A 17,000-nucleotide genomic window follows, 5' to 3' on the forward strand; every position below is an offset into this window, starting at 1 on the left:
AAACAAAGAATCATATTGTGATCTTAAGTGCCTAGCTTTGCAGTGGAGACTCAAAACAAAGTGGAGACCCTGATCCTCAGGAGGGTATTGAGTGTCTTGCATTCCCATACAAACTCAGTCTCAGACTGTTTCCTCTTTAACTTTTCTTGTTGGGGTAATATGGATAGGTGATGCCTTAAAAACTCTGGAACTTTTATAGTTCTGTACACTCTGTGGAAGAAAATGGTGATGAAAACTGGAAATAAAAAGGCATGGCTTCTATCTTCTCTTGCTCTGATCTAGCTTGTACAGATAGCTCAGGAGCACCTCATGCTGTGGGTGAGATCTGGAAAACTTCTTTGAGTGGCTGCTGTATGGAAAAATGTGTTGACAGTGAGACTATTATTCCAATGGAGTACAACTGTTCAGATATCCACAATTTAGACTGTCAGCGATTTGCAGAAGTGGCCTTGCTTGTTCCTGGTGATCATACATGTTGTCCTCAGAAGATCTGTAGTAAGTATTCTTTAATGATTATGAATATTACTCACTGAAATTTGCAAATAACCTTTTGCTGTGTTTTATTTTCCTGTTACACAACCTATTTTTGAAGTGTATGGTAATTATTTGAATTTAGAAATTGTGCAGAAAACTGTAAAATCTTTGTACCATTGGCTAAATGTCTAGTGGGATTTGGGGGGAAGGGAAAGGGAGGTGAGAAGTGTTCTGAGAACTGAAAAAGCTGTGATTATTTGGTATGTATTGTGTTCCTCTCAGCTGTACAGGCTGATGATCTATTTTAACGTCCAAATACAAATCAATGATATAACTAATTATTAGAAAAAGATACCAGATGACTTTACAAAGTCAACACTAAAAAAAAAAAGGTTAAAAGCTTTTATTTTGTATTTTCTTATTTCATATTTAGCTTAGAAAGTCCATATTCAAAACGAATTGCAAATTTTCCTGTTTTGGCCAGCTGGGTTGATATTGTTGCAATGAATTTTCTGCAAATTTTTTTTTTTTATTATTTTTTTTTTTAAGTGGAGATTTCACAAGAATTCAGCTCTCCTTTAATTTTGCCTCCACAGAGAGTGTGGCAAATACTGGACACTTCCAATCTTGGTCTTTTTTTTTTTTGCTAGTTTGTAGTGTTTCTTGGGAGATTTGGGGTATCAAACTGCAAATACTGCTTTACACTACTCAACTTATTAATGCATAAAGTAGTTTAGAAGTCGTCTTTTTTTTTTTTCTTTCTCTTTATGAAATAGTTTGTAATCAGAGCCTTTGTGAACCCCTAATCCCAGAATGTAATGGCTTGGAAAAGCTGGTCACTTACTACAGTGAAGAATCCTGTTGTCCCAACTATGTTTGCGGTAGGTTTCTTTTGAAAAGATAACACAGTTTACTGTGTTATCAGGTGTGGCAGTAAACCAATAGATCAACTTTTTAGCAAAAGAAAGTTAACTTAGGCATCATTGTTAATATGCCAATTTAAAAAAAAATGTCTTTCATCTAAAAGCTCAGGGTTGGACTATGCCTTGGTTGGGGCAGACATAAATGAGTCTTTTGTTTAATGTTCAGGCAAGGATGTGTGTATCACTTTGTGATACAAAATAAAAGGATTTCTAAAGGATCTTGTAGTATATCTCTGCTCTACATTGTCGTTTCTTACACATATAGCATAACTAAAGAGGAATGGTGTACTTTACGTAAAGAAATAATCTGTTGTGCTTTTTTCAGAATGTGATCCAGCAAAATGTGAACCAATGGAGCAGATGCCAAGCTGTCAAGAGGATCAAACACTAATTGCTGCTCGGGTAGAGAGTACCTGCTGCATATCCTATATATGTGGTATGGAATCCTGGCTTTCTGAGTATTTAAGTGTTTTTGTGTATGCAGTGATGCCTGCTAATAACTTCTCAGCTAAGGTTCTTTGTACTCTCTACAGCTCTCCAAACACAGTAAGGCTTGAAAGTGGCATTTAGGTTTACAGAACATAAGAAATGGCAACAACCACCAAAAATCATAGAGTGGCTTTGTGCAACTGAGTAGTGTTCTTGGGTAATGTGATGGTGGAGTCCATGGGTGAAGCAACTGAGGGCTTTTGAGTGCCTGTCCATGCACAGTGTGTGGACTGGCTGTAAGATTGTTTTATCTGAAAGAAGACTGAAATTGTATGTGCTTTTGCTCCCTATATCCTGGTGTTGTATCAGGTGTGGCCAATCTAATTTGATGGGAAATATAACATGAGAGAATTATGCAAATTTATTCAGTTTCCTTGGGGTTGACCCTTAACAACTTAATTCAGTAATGAAATTGCACTTTTGGTATCAGTTTAGGAGCTCTGTTTGTTACCATAGGGTTGTTTTCTGTAGGAAAATAATGTGATAATGATACGTCCTGTAGGCTTCTTTTGAATGGACTCCATTTTTGCATGTAGATTTCTATGAATCATAGGCTGTCGTCTTGAGTAGCATTTCCAAGTGCAAAAATCTGAACCTTCAAAGGAAACTTTAAATACACTTCTGTTATTTACAATATTCAGGGAGTCACTTTGAGCATGTGATAGCAGCATGCTGCACTTGGTTTTTCTCTGTCCACACAACGTCCTTCTGTCTCTTTTTTGATATGATGTCTTTGAGTAAATATCAGAATGTACCTACTGTGGTTTTGCTATGTGTTTTAGTGGGAGGACAGTGCTGGGCTCACAGGAAATGCCTTTAATTGTGGATCAAAGGTATTCTATAGTTCTAGCAGAAGAAGCACTCGTGAAAACAACAGGGTGAGTTGGCAGGAGAGAAAAAATAGGAAAAAAAAAATCATAACAAAAGAAATTGAGAGAAAATCCTGTTTGGTATGATCTGACTCACAAAGAGTTATTGCATTCATTCCATTTAATAGAAGGGACAAATAAAAGGCAAGCTGCACTGAATATTAGCCTCTTGTGTAAGGAAGGAATGACTTCAAAGTACCTCTGCTCTCTTTCATATGTGTTTGCGAGAAACTTACCGGTATGTGTTTCCTAGGCAGTAGTAAAATTTCTTCCTGTGTTTTAGATTTAAATAATTGTTTTCTCCAGCATGCGGGGCTTGCTCTGATCAAATACCAAAATGTCAAGAAGGAGAAGTTCTTATTGTGGATGACAACACCACAGAGAGATGTTGCCCTACATACCAGTGTAGTAAGTTTGACTTGATTTTGATATTTTAAGTAACAGAGAACATGGCAAATTTTGTAGTGTGGATGTTCAGTGCCAAAAAATGGTGGGTTAGAGAGAAAGCTCCATTGCGTATATAAGCAAGCTATAATCTGTTTACTCTTTCCTTTTAAATCTTGACATGCCTAAAGCATTATCTGAATATATATATATATAATGGAGACAAATTTCAGACCCCAAATTCTGGAGATTTAAAACTGTTTTAAATATTTGCCTAGGACAGTTGTACTCAACACTACTATTACCTCATGGCTAACAGTTAAATTTTGATCATCTGTCTTTTCAAGTAAGATGTTTTCTAAAAGTATTCATTACAAATAAGCCATTTAGTATCTCTTGATTCATATTACTGCTCAACAAAATATGATGACCTTCTGTTTATTGGATTTTATTTCCCTTAATTTTAGTTTGTGAAATACATCGTTGTCCTGAATTCAAGTGTATGCTAGGCATGTCTTTGGTGGAGGTATGGAGCCCAGAGAAGTGCTGCCCGTTTCGGACATGTGGTAAAATGACTTTTTTTGATTTTAGTTGACTTAGAAAATAAGACACTGACAAGAGCTATGGCTTCCTGGGGTTAAGTCTTAAAAATTAATAAAGATATAGACTTTAAGTTGTGCAAATGGTTATCTGCCATGTTTACAAACCAGTTGTACCAGGGTGACCATCTTATGAACAACCAGTGTAAAGTCACAGTTAGTAAATTATTTACAGCTTTAAAGAAAAATAAATTGTGAGGTGTTCACAAGGCAGGAATTTGACAGTTTACAAAGGTGGTAGTATATCATACATCTCTCTGCGATGCCTTAAACACAATTCTCCATTTCTTTATGTTGATTATAATGATTATCATTGATTCAAAATAGCTAGAGGCTAGAATAATAGTATTTTTTTTCAACATGTTCAGATGGACTGCAGATGATAAAATGCTGTAAATTGTTCTCATATGTAAAGGTGGTCACAGAAGCTGGTATTAGTTTTCAGTATGTATTAAAAAACAGATATAATTCTGGACTCCCCAGGTTGGTGTATTTCAAATATGTACCTGCAAGGCTTCTTCAGTGGTGACTTGAAAATGTGGAACTTCGGTTCTCTGTGATGCTCTGTTTTAAAGAAATTGCATATAACTTTCTAATTCATTGTTTCTGTAATTGTATTTTGTTTTAGAATGTGCATGTGAAACGATCCCTAAGCCTCAGTGTAAACTGGTATGGAATCCATTGTATTTACCATTATGCTTTTATTGTTTTGTTAATACAAATATTTGTTAGTATCTTACTAATAGTTTTATCAGTAAAATATGGAATGGCATGTCATTCTCTTTTTTTTTTTTAATTGTTTTACAAGAAATTATTTCAGTTTTTAAGTTTTTATGACCATATGCTGCTCTGAGTATTCATAGAGCAGAACTGCTTTCATGAATCCAAGGACAGAATTTTGTTCAATTGTCAGAACTAAATGCTTTAAAGCTTACTGTTTAGTTAATATTATTTGTCATAGTGCATATGTTAATCTGTATCATGCACCCAGACCATTGACTCAGCAAAACTTTTAAAATTGTATTCTACTGTAATTTTGTTCTGCATTGCAAAAATCCTTATTAGCATTGCTGGCTTAGGCTCTCGGTCAGGACTGGATATTTTATTCAAAAATTAATACTGCAGTGGGAATAATCAATAAAAATTCTAATTTGAAACTATAGGCAGAACTGAAAATAGTACGCAGTTGTTAGTTCATTTTATAGATGAAGAAACTTAGGCACAATGAATCAGGAATGGGAGGAAAGTCTTCAATCGCATGCATGTCAACTATAAAAGGAAGAATTAAAAAGTACATGTATGCTGTTGCGATACTATTTACATCCATTAAGTTACTCCCTGAAAAAATACGCTCCACACTGTATGGAGAGTTGTGTATAAAGGCAAGCCAATGCATCATGTTGTTGGCCTGCCATAGTCTTCTTTGTCCTACGTATCTCCTGTACTGACACCAATGACTGCTGCTATTTTTCAGGTGTAAAAAAAATAATCCCATTACTAAATTTAATGTCACTGTGGGTGATCAAAGTAGAAACCAAAGTAGATTTCTAGGGGCAAGAGATACTGTTATATTTCCTGGAGAAAAGGTGTTTACAAGAAAAAGATCAATGTAAATGAGCAAACACTGCAAACACTGTCATTTTACTTATTTTTTTTTTTTTCCTTTTCTTTCTTTTTTTTTTTTTCTTTTTTTTTTTTTCTTTTTTCTGGTTTTATACCCGTAGGGGCAGAAACTTCAGATAGACGAACAATTTCAGAACAGTACAGAAAATATCTGTAACTGTGTTAAATACAAATGTGGTAAGTCTGAAAACAATTTGATTGAAAGAAACACCCTTTTAAGTGCAAGGTAATTATAATTAACTATAAATTGTACATCTGAGCTTTGAACGTGGTACATAAGAGGAAATACTTGATTGACATAATTGACAGCATATGAAAAGACAGGAGAATAGGACTGCTTTCTAAATATTTAGTCGATTATAGCTTGTCCTTGGATTCTTATATTTCCTACAACAGGAGGTCTGTGCAGGGAAATAGAAGACAGAGTTTAGGAGAAGTTGGTAAGTGTTGACTAACCAGCCTAAGCGTTAATGAGTTGGAAGGAAGAATCCAGCAGGTGATGTCCACGAATAGTCCCACTAACACATTATGAGACAACTCAGGAGTTGGTGGATATGCTTACATGTTTTATATGATCAAGGAGGTAGCGTTGAGCACCATGCAGAATTCATCTTGGCCCAGTAGTATCTGAGAAAATTCAGGAAAAAATAATTCCTGGGTGACACTCAGTCGGCCAGTGAAGCTGGGATTGTCTTTGCATAGATTTCTACAACAAAGGTGTACTTCTGAGCTATTTATCCTCTGCTCCCTCAGAAATCGATGGGGAGCAATAGCCATCCTCAGGCACACTTCTTATCCTAAAGCACAATTCAAATCAGCTGAAGTCTGCACGTCATTTTTGTGGAACTGCTGATAGAATTTTATTCACTTAGATTTCATCATCTTTGAAGTAATTTGACAGTTGTAATGAAGCATTAGTTCATTATTAACAGTTTACATTTGAAAATCTGACCTATATTTCTTGAAGAGTTAGAGCAGCTTTTTCCATTCCCATTTTACTGTTTGAAACATTTTTAAAATATTCTGATACCAAGCTAATTGTCCTGAGTGAGCTGTTTGTTTGTTTGTTTATTTATTTATTTATTTATTTTTCTTGTAGTGAGAGACAAAGTTTGCCTGAGTAATGAGAGAGGTGTGCTGCTACCTGGACAGAAAATTGTGGAGCACAGTCCAGATGGCATTTGCCATATTTCTTCTTGTACAAATGTGATTGATCCTTCTACTAAATACTACCAAATAAACACATCATCAGTAGCCTGTGCTGTCAAGTGCAAAGCTGTAAGAAATTCAGGATTTTAGACGTTTATGTTGTGATTGTTGGTCTTCATTACATTTTTTTTTCTTTAGTAGATAATAGTCATGGGAACAAGATAGAAAAAGGAACTATGAGACCCCCCTCTAATGATGTGTTACCTCTCTTTGTAAAGTCCTAAATTCACTGTGTGATCTATTCTCCCTCAAAATTACTCATTTTGCTGTGAAAATACAAGGTTAATTTGGGCGACTGGAGCACAGAACAGACACAGTAGAGTCAGTAGTAACCCTACTATTGCTTCCCTTTAGAAAGACAAGTGGACCTTATTTTACCTAAATTTTTTGAAGCTGAGATCATGCTTAGGGAGGGTTTTGCACTAGCTTGATGGAGAGATGGTTTGAAGGGCTGGACAGATTTGTTCTCCCCTACAGTGCATAAGATTGCAAGTTGCAGTGCCATCTCATGCATTTGAACCATCTGTTAGGTCAGAGGTTGGACTCGATGATCTTGAGGTCTCTCCCAACCTAGAAATTCTGTGATTCTGTGATCTACTGAAGGGGCCCAGTGCTCGGTAGGATCCCATACAGAGTACAATGCTAATCCTTAAAGGACTAATAGCATACTGCCACTTTGCATCTGTAGCTTTAGCTGCATTGTGCTGTAAACTGACACAAATGCCAGACATAGTAGACTTAATAAGAAGTCAGTAAGAACTGGGAAGAGAAAACAGATTAATTAAATAAGAAAATGGTGTCTTTATAGAAAATATGATCCATAATCATAGAAATCATATGGTTTACTTTCTAAATTATGTATGTGCTGTCTAATGTGTAAAAAGTCATAATTTCAGTGGTTGTTGATGTAACCTGTCAGGCTAACATTTGAAAATGATAGAAAGACCAGTTCATTCTCCAAGTTGGAGATTCCTTCCCATTTACTTCAAGCAAGATCAAAGGTACTTTTTAAAAGGTTCCTGAATGTACAGAGCACATAAATGCAAGTTACATGTTTTTGAAAGTTACTTAAGAACTGTCCCTAAAATCAGATACCCCCTCCTCCCCAAAAATAATAATAATAATAATAAATCTATTTATAGATTTATTTTATATCTATAAATAATAATAATAAATAATTCCCATTACACTAATAAAATGTCAAATTGCACAATGGTGTCATACAAGGATTAATATATTTGATTTTGGCAGAACCAAGTCTATCAACCTCCAAAAGATTTAACAACTTGCTGTGGTAGCTGTAAGAACATGTCATGTCTTTACACTTTCAACAATGGAACAGTTGCCAATTTTAAGGTAAATTTGTAAATGTCTTATTCTGTCAAAATATTCAGAAGTAGAGAAAAAAATCATGTAACAATCTACATACATTGCTGTATAAATTGTTCAAGTAAGAGCTGTATTTGGCCAAATACTAGGAATAGCTCTGCATTTATACAACATTGTTTTTTGGAGAGTCAATCATATAGATGTCTATGAGGACTAAAGGATTTTGATATACCAGAGAATAATAGTAAACCTGACTATTTTATAAGCTGTTTACATGATTTGTGGACTTTAAGCTTTGTACTTAAACAGAATTTCAAGGTGCATCTAAATCATGTTTTGCAAGTCTTACAGACAAAATTGCATTCAGTGGAATTGTATAATGAATATTTGTAGTATTGTTTTTCCTGAGTTGCTGTGTAAAGATTCTGTTTTTCAATTTTAACAGCCTGGTACTATCTGGATTTCAAACTGCATCAGATATGAATGCATTAACACAGCAATAGAACCAGTTCTAGTTGCATCTTCAATTGGCTGCCCACCCTTTAACGAAACAGAATGTGTGAAGGTCAGTGCTTAATACATCGTTTACATTCCACCTATGATTTATGATTGCATGAAAAGATTAACATTGACCAAATGCTTTCTTACCTCAAGAAGGAGAAATCACACATTTGTGCAGTGCCTGATCTTTGAAGATGAAAAGCTCTACCTATACTTGTATAATGTACCACCAGACTGCCCAGTTACACAGATGAAGAGGTTAATTTTTATTCTCAGAAAATATTTTCTATTTTCCTGGAGGCGTGTAATATCAAGATAGTTCCTTAAGCAGCTGTCTGAACTTGGAAGATTTTCTGGGTTGAATAACATCTTTATAGCTGACTTTGGTGTATGGCAATTTGATTTATCATGATGGTCAAAAACATTGAAGAAAATGATAGATTGTCCAAATATCAGAAAAATCTTTTCAACAGTGAGACTAGTGAACTAGTTTTGCAGGAAAAGTAAAGGTTCTTTTGCTTTGAATTTGTAAAATGAGGTTAGACTAAGTGGCAGCAAATGTATGCAGGAAGAATATCTCATATTCTTCTGTCTAGTTCTACGTTTTCATGCAGGTGGGAGGATACTTTCCTTCATGAATGATGGTACACAAGCAGGGAACAATTCTAAAATAACTAGGTAGCTGTAGTTCTTCCTCACTGATAAAAATGTGTTGGTTCTTCAGAGTGTCAGTCACACAGCTGGCTTAAATGTTTTTTTTTTTTTCTTTTTTTTTTTTTTTTCTGTTCTAGGCAAATAAAAAATAAAATAAAAGTTTCTCACATTTGTTCCTGTCCCAGAACCCAGTAACATGTGCAGCTGGGACCTAGTAGCTAAGTACAAAGTTTGTTGCTTCTTTGTTGCAATGTGGTAGATACATATCAAAAAAAAAAAAAAAAAAAAAAAAAAAAAAAGTTGAATAGCTGTCATTTGAGGCACAATAGACCATTATTCTTTAATCTGGATAGGAAAGACATGGTGAAGAGTTAAAGCAAAGTGATCATCATGGCTTGAGATACTGAGATGGACATCAAAAAATAGACTCTTCAATGTAATCCCATGAGAGTTTTAAGGCTACGGATATTCTTCTTGCAGTACCCTGTCAAGTGCTTAATGCTACAGCACAGAAGACAGCCATGACACTCCATAATGAGAAGAAAATGGCCTCTCATTTAGATGAGACCTGTTTAGAATTCAGAATCAGTTTTTTGTGATTGCTGATATAGCCTCTGCAAGAAATCAAGGTTTTGTTCTAAGTACCATGGTGTCAAACTTAACTAAGTAATTCCCTTTCCAAATCTGGCATTTTGTTAGCTAATGATGTATAGTGGTATTCACTGACAGCTACTTAATAATTGATTTGTATTTAAAACTGGCAAGTTAGTTCATTTACAGGTAAGCCTTCATCAGTGCACTGGTGTCCTGCATTTGCCTGAATAAAGTTATAAAGATGTAACCATAAATTGCGGAGTTTATCTGGAAGATTTTTCTAATAGTGTAGATATGTAGGAATGAATATTTGAAAAAAAAAAAAAAAAAAAAAAAAGAAGTGTTTTTTCCTCTCTTTTTTATTTGTATCTTGGTCAGGTTGGAGGCTATGTTGTACCATTCCTGGAAGGATGCTGCAAAACATGTAAGTGATAAAATGAAATTCACAATTTTCCACTCATCAAAACAGGTCTGTCTGATTGGTTTTTACCTTAGAAATAAGTTTGATGCTTTACTGCATGGAAGCTTGATTCTGATCTCGCTAATCTCAAAGGACGTGTTCTTTTCAGTCTCACTTATGTGAATACTAGTGAAGCTAATGGAGTTAAACCGGAAAAAAAATGATTTAACATTGTTGGTTTTACTACACTGATACAGATTGTGGCTGTCAAAGTCACTAACATTACTACCTTAAGAATAGTGTAGTTCTCATGTAAGTCTCCTCAAAATACTAATTACTGCATTTAATATAGTAAAAGCTACTGTGTTTTGGAAGGTGCCTTAAAACATGCTTCAGTTACATGAATTTATTTGTATTTGAGAAAAATGGAGATTGATCTATGCAGTTTGTAAGTTAATGCCATAAATACTTAACTAATTGTAGTATTATCTTGGTTTCTGTTTATAAACATAATTTAAAAGCTTTCAGAAAACTTTTAAAATAACTTATAAAGAAAAAAATCCACTTTTACTTGATTACGAAGATGTGTTTTGACATCTATGAGAGCTAGTAAAGGTGCTCTGGAAAAAAAATAAGATAATTCTCTACAGAATATGTTATAAATATGCTAATTCTTAATATACACCGTGAGCTAAGTACATTTTTTTCTAAAGATCCTGGTACTTAGCTGAAACATTTTGGCTGATTCAGTGAAGAACTTATTACACATTTTAGTACAAAGGTTCTTGAAACTGTGGAAGATCTGCTCTTTTTTTTTTCTTCTTCTTTTTTTTTTTTTTTTTTTTTTTTTTTCTGTTCCCTGTCACTATGAGCGAATGGTAATATCTTCATGATTTTTTCACTCTAATGGACCTGTGTTATAAGCACTTGTTGCTAGTTCTGTAGCCAATTCTGCATTGGCTCTTTGAGATTAGTTTTTGAGATTATCTGACATTATTGTTCAATGCCTTAGCGGCCATATAAACCAGTTTCTGGATAAATTTTTATTAAGATGGTTTAAAATCTATTAAGCTCCTCTTCAGCAAGGCAGAAGATACTGCTTCTGTATTTAGAGAAAGATCATAATCACACTTAATTATTTAAGACAAAATAAAATTATTAATGGAGGACATGCACCACAGAATACAATTAAACACTTAAAAATACCCAGTGACTTCTGCAATTTGCATTTACAAGTACATTTACGTCATTGATTTCACAGCTCTTTATAGATAGCATGGTCAATGAATCATGTAGTTGAGTCTGACTCAGAACAAATCTGGCATGAGAGCTATCAGTCAATTGTAATTTGTGTGAGACATTTTATGAGAACACATCAGCATGTCATTTTCTTTTGAACTTTTCTTTTTCATTTTATCATTAGAAACAGTTGTGATTTTTTGCTTCAATTTTTAAAATGAAGTTCTCTGGGTAAGCCCCAGGAGTTCCTTGAAAATCCAGAGAGTTTTTACCTGCACTGCTCACTGTTAAAAAATAAAATAAAATAAAATAAAACACTATTTCTTTCTTTCAGATCAAAAGAACAACTTGAATTTAGGGTACCAGCTTGTCTTAGTTATACTAATGTTAGAAATAACTTTTTGGAAGACATCTGTGATTGAACCAGTTAAAGAACTAAAAATAATTGGCCCTCAATCTAATCCTAAGCAGTATGTTTGTTCCTGGTTTTGACACTATGCAATGCAAGTAATATAGACTTTTATAGGATGAATTCATTTCTCAAGTATGTTGAAATCCAATAGCTCCAAAATGTTTCACAGCGATAGGGAATACTCTGTAACACACTGTTCAATGTGTAATATTCTTACCAGGTTCTTCAGTGTCAATGTTCCTCCCATTCCTTGTTAGCCCAGTCACTCCTACAGCCTATGCTAGCTGTAACACAGGTACATTTTCTGTAAATAAGTAGGATCAACCCAAACAGCATCATTGTTGATTTTCAACAATGTACTCCCTGATAGGAGCATCAGGCTTTATGTTGTCCAGTTCTGCCAAAAGCTGCAGTGTAGTACAACTTGCTCATGGTTTGGAATGACTCACTTTGTGGTTTGGTTTTGTTTTTCATTTTGCACTGCGTGGGCAGTGCATTGTTGTTAGCCAACAATATACTGTTGGTAGTAAGCACCTGCGTAGTCTTTAGCTTGCTGCATGTGTAAAATTGCTGTATTTAAAAAATGTAAGCTAATTCCATGATGTTTACAATGCTGTAGAACATAGAGACTAATAGCTCTGCTTGTTGCAGCTTATTTAATACATAGTGTTTTTGCAAATGCTGTAGCATATAGTTTTGCTTCAAGTGGCATATTCAGTAGAAGTAGCTCTTTCCCTTCCCTGTCATAGTTAGGACAGTATACTGAAAATAGCAAGCCTGTGTTTACTCCATGAAAATCTGAGATTTTCTTTGTTCTTTTTAATCAAGCATAATAACTTTTGCAGTTGTAACATGGTATGAATGCAGTTGTTTTGGCATTTATTTTGTGAAAACACCTCTCCATGTTTCTAGAAGAGAAATAACGTTGACTGTGATGTTGTACATTTTTTTTGTACAGTGAGTGATGCATCCTTCATTAAATTTCACTCCTGACTCTAGGAATACTACTCTGAAGTCTAGATTGCTCCTTCATACTGACATCAGTTCAAGTGACAGGGGTGTTGTGAGTTGACACAAAAAAAACACAAGGATTTTTGACCAGGCAGAACATGAAAAAGAATCTCATTATGACGTGGCCAATATATGATGCTCGCATGCTTTGTAAGACTGTTCAGGGCAAAGCACACCATGTTGTAGAGCTCATTAAAAGCCACTGGACATTAAAGTACATGCATGGAAATACTTCATATATTTATTTCTTTATGAGATGTGATGTACTTTCACTGTAGCCCAGATGACATCATAGCCACAGTTGCACTTAATTCCCCATCCTACGCATTGTATAAAAGAAGAAAGAACATGTATAAGACTGTGAGAAACACGAAACAATGGTGAGTATTCTTATTTTCAAAAGCAATTTTTTCTTCTTTTCTCAATTTATTTTTCCTTAAGCAAACATCATTCAGTAATAGTTAAGCAATAGCCAGCTATTTCTGACTGTAGATTTTTATTTGCTTCCAAGCAGATTCATTGCTGTCCTTTCTTTCATATTCTAGAAACTTCTGCTACGCCAGAGTCAGTAGCAGACTCTTATGTTGTTTTTTTTAAAAAAAAAAAAAAAAAAGTTTATTTTAGGGAAGTTCGAAAGCAATTAAAATAGGGAACTGGATATTGAGCATTAAGATGTAATAAACCTCTGTCACAGTTCAGTGTTAGATATTGGTCAAACCAGTAAGTCTTTCATTGTCCTTTTTGGGAGCTAACATTATTCACCTCTTGTAGGCATCTTTGGATTTCTTGGCTGAAAGAAAATGCAGTTCAGTAAGTGGAGAGTCATGTGGGACTACATCATAGTGTGTAAAATCCATGAAACTGTGGAAGCAGTTATAATGGAATGAATGGTTTGGTTTTCTTACAGATCTTCAGTGTGATGTGTTTTCTTCAGCATGCAGAGGATCATCTAAAGAAGATACTGTGCTTTCTGACCTCTAACAACTGAACTTTGGACTGACCTTTGTTGCTTTTCATCAAAATGCCCCGGATTTTCTCCTTAAATCAAGTTTAACTGTTTTACTTTATTTCTTGAATTATTTTTTATTGTTTTTATTTCATCCACATACTTTGTACATACTTTTGTGAGAAAAAAATGTGGGCATAATGGTAATGAAAATGTAAATAAAACATTTTATATTGTTTACTTGTGTTCTTTTTCTTGTTGAATAAAGGTGTACAGAAATACAAAGTCGTTGTTCCCCCCGGGGTCTAGTTTTCTACAGATCCTAGTGTTGTGTCCATTTGAAAAAGTATTTATACAACTGGAATTCAGTAATTACTATTAATGTTTGTTACAGTTATTTAATAGAAAATACATTTTATTCATTTTTAACAAGCTATCTCACCAAAGTGGTTGATCAGTTTTACAAAATTTTATGAAAGGTACGGGGGGCTTACTCTTAAAAAGCTTCTGAATGAAGAATGAACCTTTTAGAACTGTTATTGGAGATACAACAAGACAGATACCTTAATGCATGAAATAGAATGTTTTAAAAGAATGTTTTCACCTAAATGGATCGTATAGCAAATGTCACTTTGTCAAAGAAGATTTGTGTATTTATTGATGGTATTGGGTGTATTCTTCTTTGCCTCTTGACCCCATAAAACATTCAGGAATGTTCTTGCCTCTGAAATGTTTAGAGTTTTGAACTGATATTTTTCAATCAATGCCTGTTTTGCAGGCAAGGAAGATGGAAAATTCTGTAAAAAGGTGACTGTTCGGATGACTATTCGCAAGAATGACTGCAGGAGTAACACGCCAGTAAGTAAACAATTATCACAATTTCTTTTAATAGACAGAAAAAAAAAATAAGAAAAAAGGAAGAAGGAGGACAAAAATTCCACAGCGGTATTGTCTGCATCTCTTTTTCTTCCAGAGATGGAAGTCTCTGTGCTTCATAGAACTGTTTAAATGTTTCCCTATATTCTCAGCAATCGTATTTTCAAATAATAAGATAGATGAGGATGTAACTCCTGCTTTTGAATGCATTAGGCTCATGTTAATTTAGTGCAAATCCAAGCTCTTAGTTCACCCTACAGTGCAATTATTATATCCAAATTAACTTTGATATGACAGACACTTGCCAACAGTATAGAGCTAAAACTACAGTATATGTGTTTAATTTTCTGTCTGTGTAGAGAAAGCATTTAAATGCCAACAAGAAAATAATTGTGGGTCCAGAAATTTGTCTTTAGACAGCAGCAGAATAATGTTGAAATGTGTAAGAAGAATGAGACACTATCTGTATGTCTGCTGAATGATTTATGGTAGGAAGACACCAACAACGTCCTGCTGGGCAGTAAGACAGTGTGAGCAGCAAGAACAGTGCAGATGTCTGGTGTGAGATGTCTAAGAGCACCTGAAAAAGCTGTAATGGAAGAGTATAGGGAAACAGCTGTAACCTGCAAAATGACACTGAGTACATTTTCTCGGGTGAACTGTTGTGCAGCCAGAAAATTTAGTTTCAGCAATAAGAAATGCATCAAACATTGCAAAACCTGACTATTGAACTTGAAAAAAATATCAGTTTCTGTGCATGATTCTGTTACAGTCTGTATTAGTTTTTGTGTATAATTAATAATAACAATCCTTGGCTTTCCAAAGGATTGTTTCTTTATTTTTTTCCAATAATATATTATCGTTGCCAGTATAGTAGCACTGCATTGGTATACCACTGAAATTAATTCCAGAGAATTATTGTTGGAACATTCAGTGTTACGTTCAAGTCAAGGTCGATATGAATACTTGAAAATTCAAACCCCAAATTGTTTCTGTGTGTCTATTAATAGTGAAAATCTGCTGCGTTATTGAAGAGTAAATGGAAAGTCATCATTAAGCTCAATAACATAACAATTGAAGCCTATCCAGGCAACATATTTTAGTGTTTATTATTCAAATGTAGTGGAGTTTTGTAGGGGGCTAGAATAAATATCCCCACATTTTTAATTGCTTTGCAGTTGGATTTGGATGCTTAATTTCTTTAGACTCTCCTAACTTTCTTTCATAATTGCTTAAATTTGCCAGTTATTCTTCATATTTGTTACCAGGTGAACATTGTTTCTTGTGATGGAAAATGCCCATCTGCAAGCATTTATAACTACAACATCAACACATACGCAAGATTCTGCAAATGCTGCAGGGAGCTTGGACTACAGAGGCGAACTGTGCAATTGTATTGCATCAGTAATTCAACCTGGGTCAGCTATACAATCCAAGAGCCTACAGACTGTTCTTGCCAGTGGTCTTAAGAATAAATAAACACAAGGAAAGAAAACAGCAAGCCCAGCTGTTCCCAGCATAAGATAATTTGAATACTTTATCTATAAAAAATAAAAGCATCCAACCCACTGAATTTTAATAGCTTAATGTTAAAAGATAAAGGAACAAAAATATTTTGGGGCTCTTCTAAATTCCTAAAGAATGGCTTTGCATTGTTTTTATTGTGGTTTGTCTTCCTGTTTCTTTCACAGGGATTGTTTTAAGACTTTTTGTGATGTGTGCCAGCTTAAAATGTGATTTATGTTTGACACACCACAAGAGAAAGCACACCATCCCATTGTTCTCTGTCTTTGTCATGCACCCATTCCTGCTATCTGGCAGCAATCTATTATTTTGAATGTATTGTAATTGTGCAAATACGTTCAGTGTCTATTAAGAAAAAATGTTTGGACAATATGAGAATTTTCAGTTTAAATTATTTTCCTATAGCAAAGCTGAATATGAATGGGAAATTAAGTCACAGATTTTTTTTATTTTATTTTATATATATATTTTTTAATCAGGGAAACATTATCAATACTAATGGCTGTATGTAATATTCCCTGGTAATTATTTCAGCTTTTGTAGTGCATTTTATATTGTATTGAAAAGCATTATGGCCAACATGCAATGTGTGGGACAGATGGACTGCTTTAGGTTAGTCATTAGTAGTAACTTTTTCTTTTTGCTAAATGGTATGTAATGAACTGACAATACAGTGATTTAACAAACGAAAACCGCTTTACACTCCTTTATATAGATAATATTTTAAATGAACACAGTTATCTTATGAAATGCACCGTATTTAAACTGTTTCTTTAGCAGAATGAACCTTGTTTTACTCTGATACTAAAGATGTGAAAATTCATTAGGAAAAAAACAAAACCAGGATTATGAATCTGTCTAAAGAAAAATGTAAGTTGAAAATCTTTGTCATCCATATAAGAGAATGCAACTTCTTATGTCAAGTGTTTGATATTGACAATGTA

At 34.3% G+C, this 17,000-nt stretch overlaps 1 protein-coding gene across 1 annotated transcript in view; it reads left to right on the forward strand.

The window, feature by feature from the left end:
* OTOG (otogelin) overlaps nucleotides 1-16,001 on the forward strand; it is a gene marked incomplete at both ends in the record, with an annotated part of 102,664 nt that extends 86,663 nt beyond the window's left edge. The window contains 13 exons of the mRNA XM_084286949.1: nucleotides 283-495; nucleotides 1,251-1,355; nucleotides 1,723-1,833; nucleotides 3,062-3,163; nucleotides 3,607-3,705; nucleotides 4,367-4,407; nucleotides 5,463-5,538; nucleotides 6,461-6,639; nucleotides 7,822-7,926; nucleotides 8,345-8,464; nucleotides 10,027-10,072; nucleotides 14,435-14,514; nucleotides 15,801-16,001. Coding sequence (XP_084143075.1) covers nucleotides 283-495; nucleotides 1,251-1,355; nucleotides 1,723-1,833; nucleotides 3,062-3,163; nucleotides 3,607-3,705; nucleotides 4,367-4,407; nucleotides 5,463-5,538; nucleotides 6,461-6,639; nucleotides 7,822-7,926; nucleotides 8,345-8,464; nucleotides 10,027-10,072; nucleotides 14,435-14,514; nucleotides 15,801-16,001 — 1,478 coding nt within the window. The remainder of the gene's footprint in view (nucleotides 1-282; nucleotides 496-1,250; nucleotides 1,356-1,722; nucleotides 1,834-3,061; nucleotides 3,164-3,606; nucleotides 3,706-4,366; nucleotides 4,408-5,462; nucleotides 5,539-6,460; nucleotides 6,640-7,821; nucleotides 7,927-8,344; nucleotides 8,465-10,026; nucleotides 10,073-14,434; nucleotides 14,515-15,800) is intronic.
* Between the last annotated feature and the right edge of the window lie 999 nt (nucleotides 16,002-17,000).

This window comes from Netta rufina, assembly GCF_964035555.1.
Source record: "Netta rufina genome assembly, chromosome: 5".
Taxonomy (NCBI): Eukaryota; Metazoa; Chordata; class Aves; order Anseriformes; family Anatidae; genus Netta; species Netta rufina.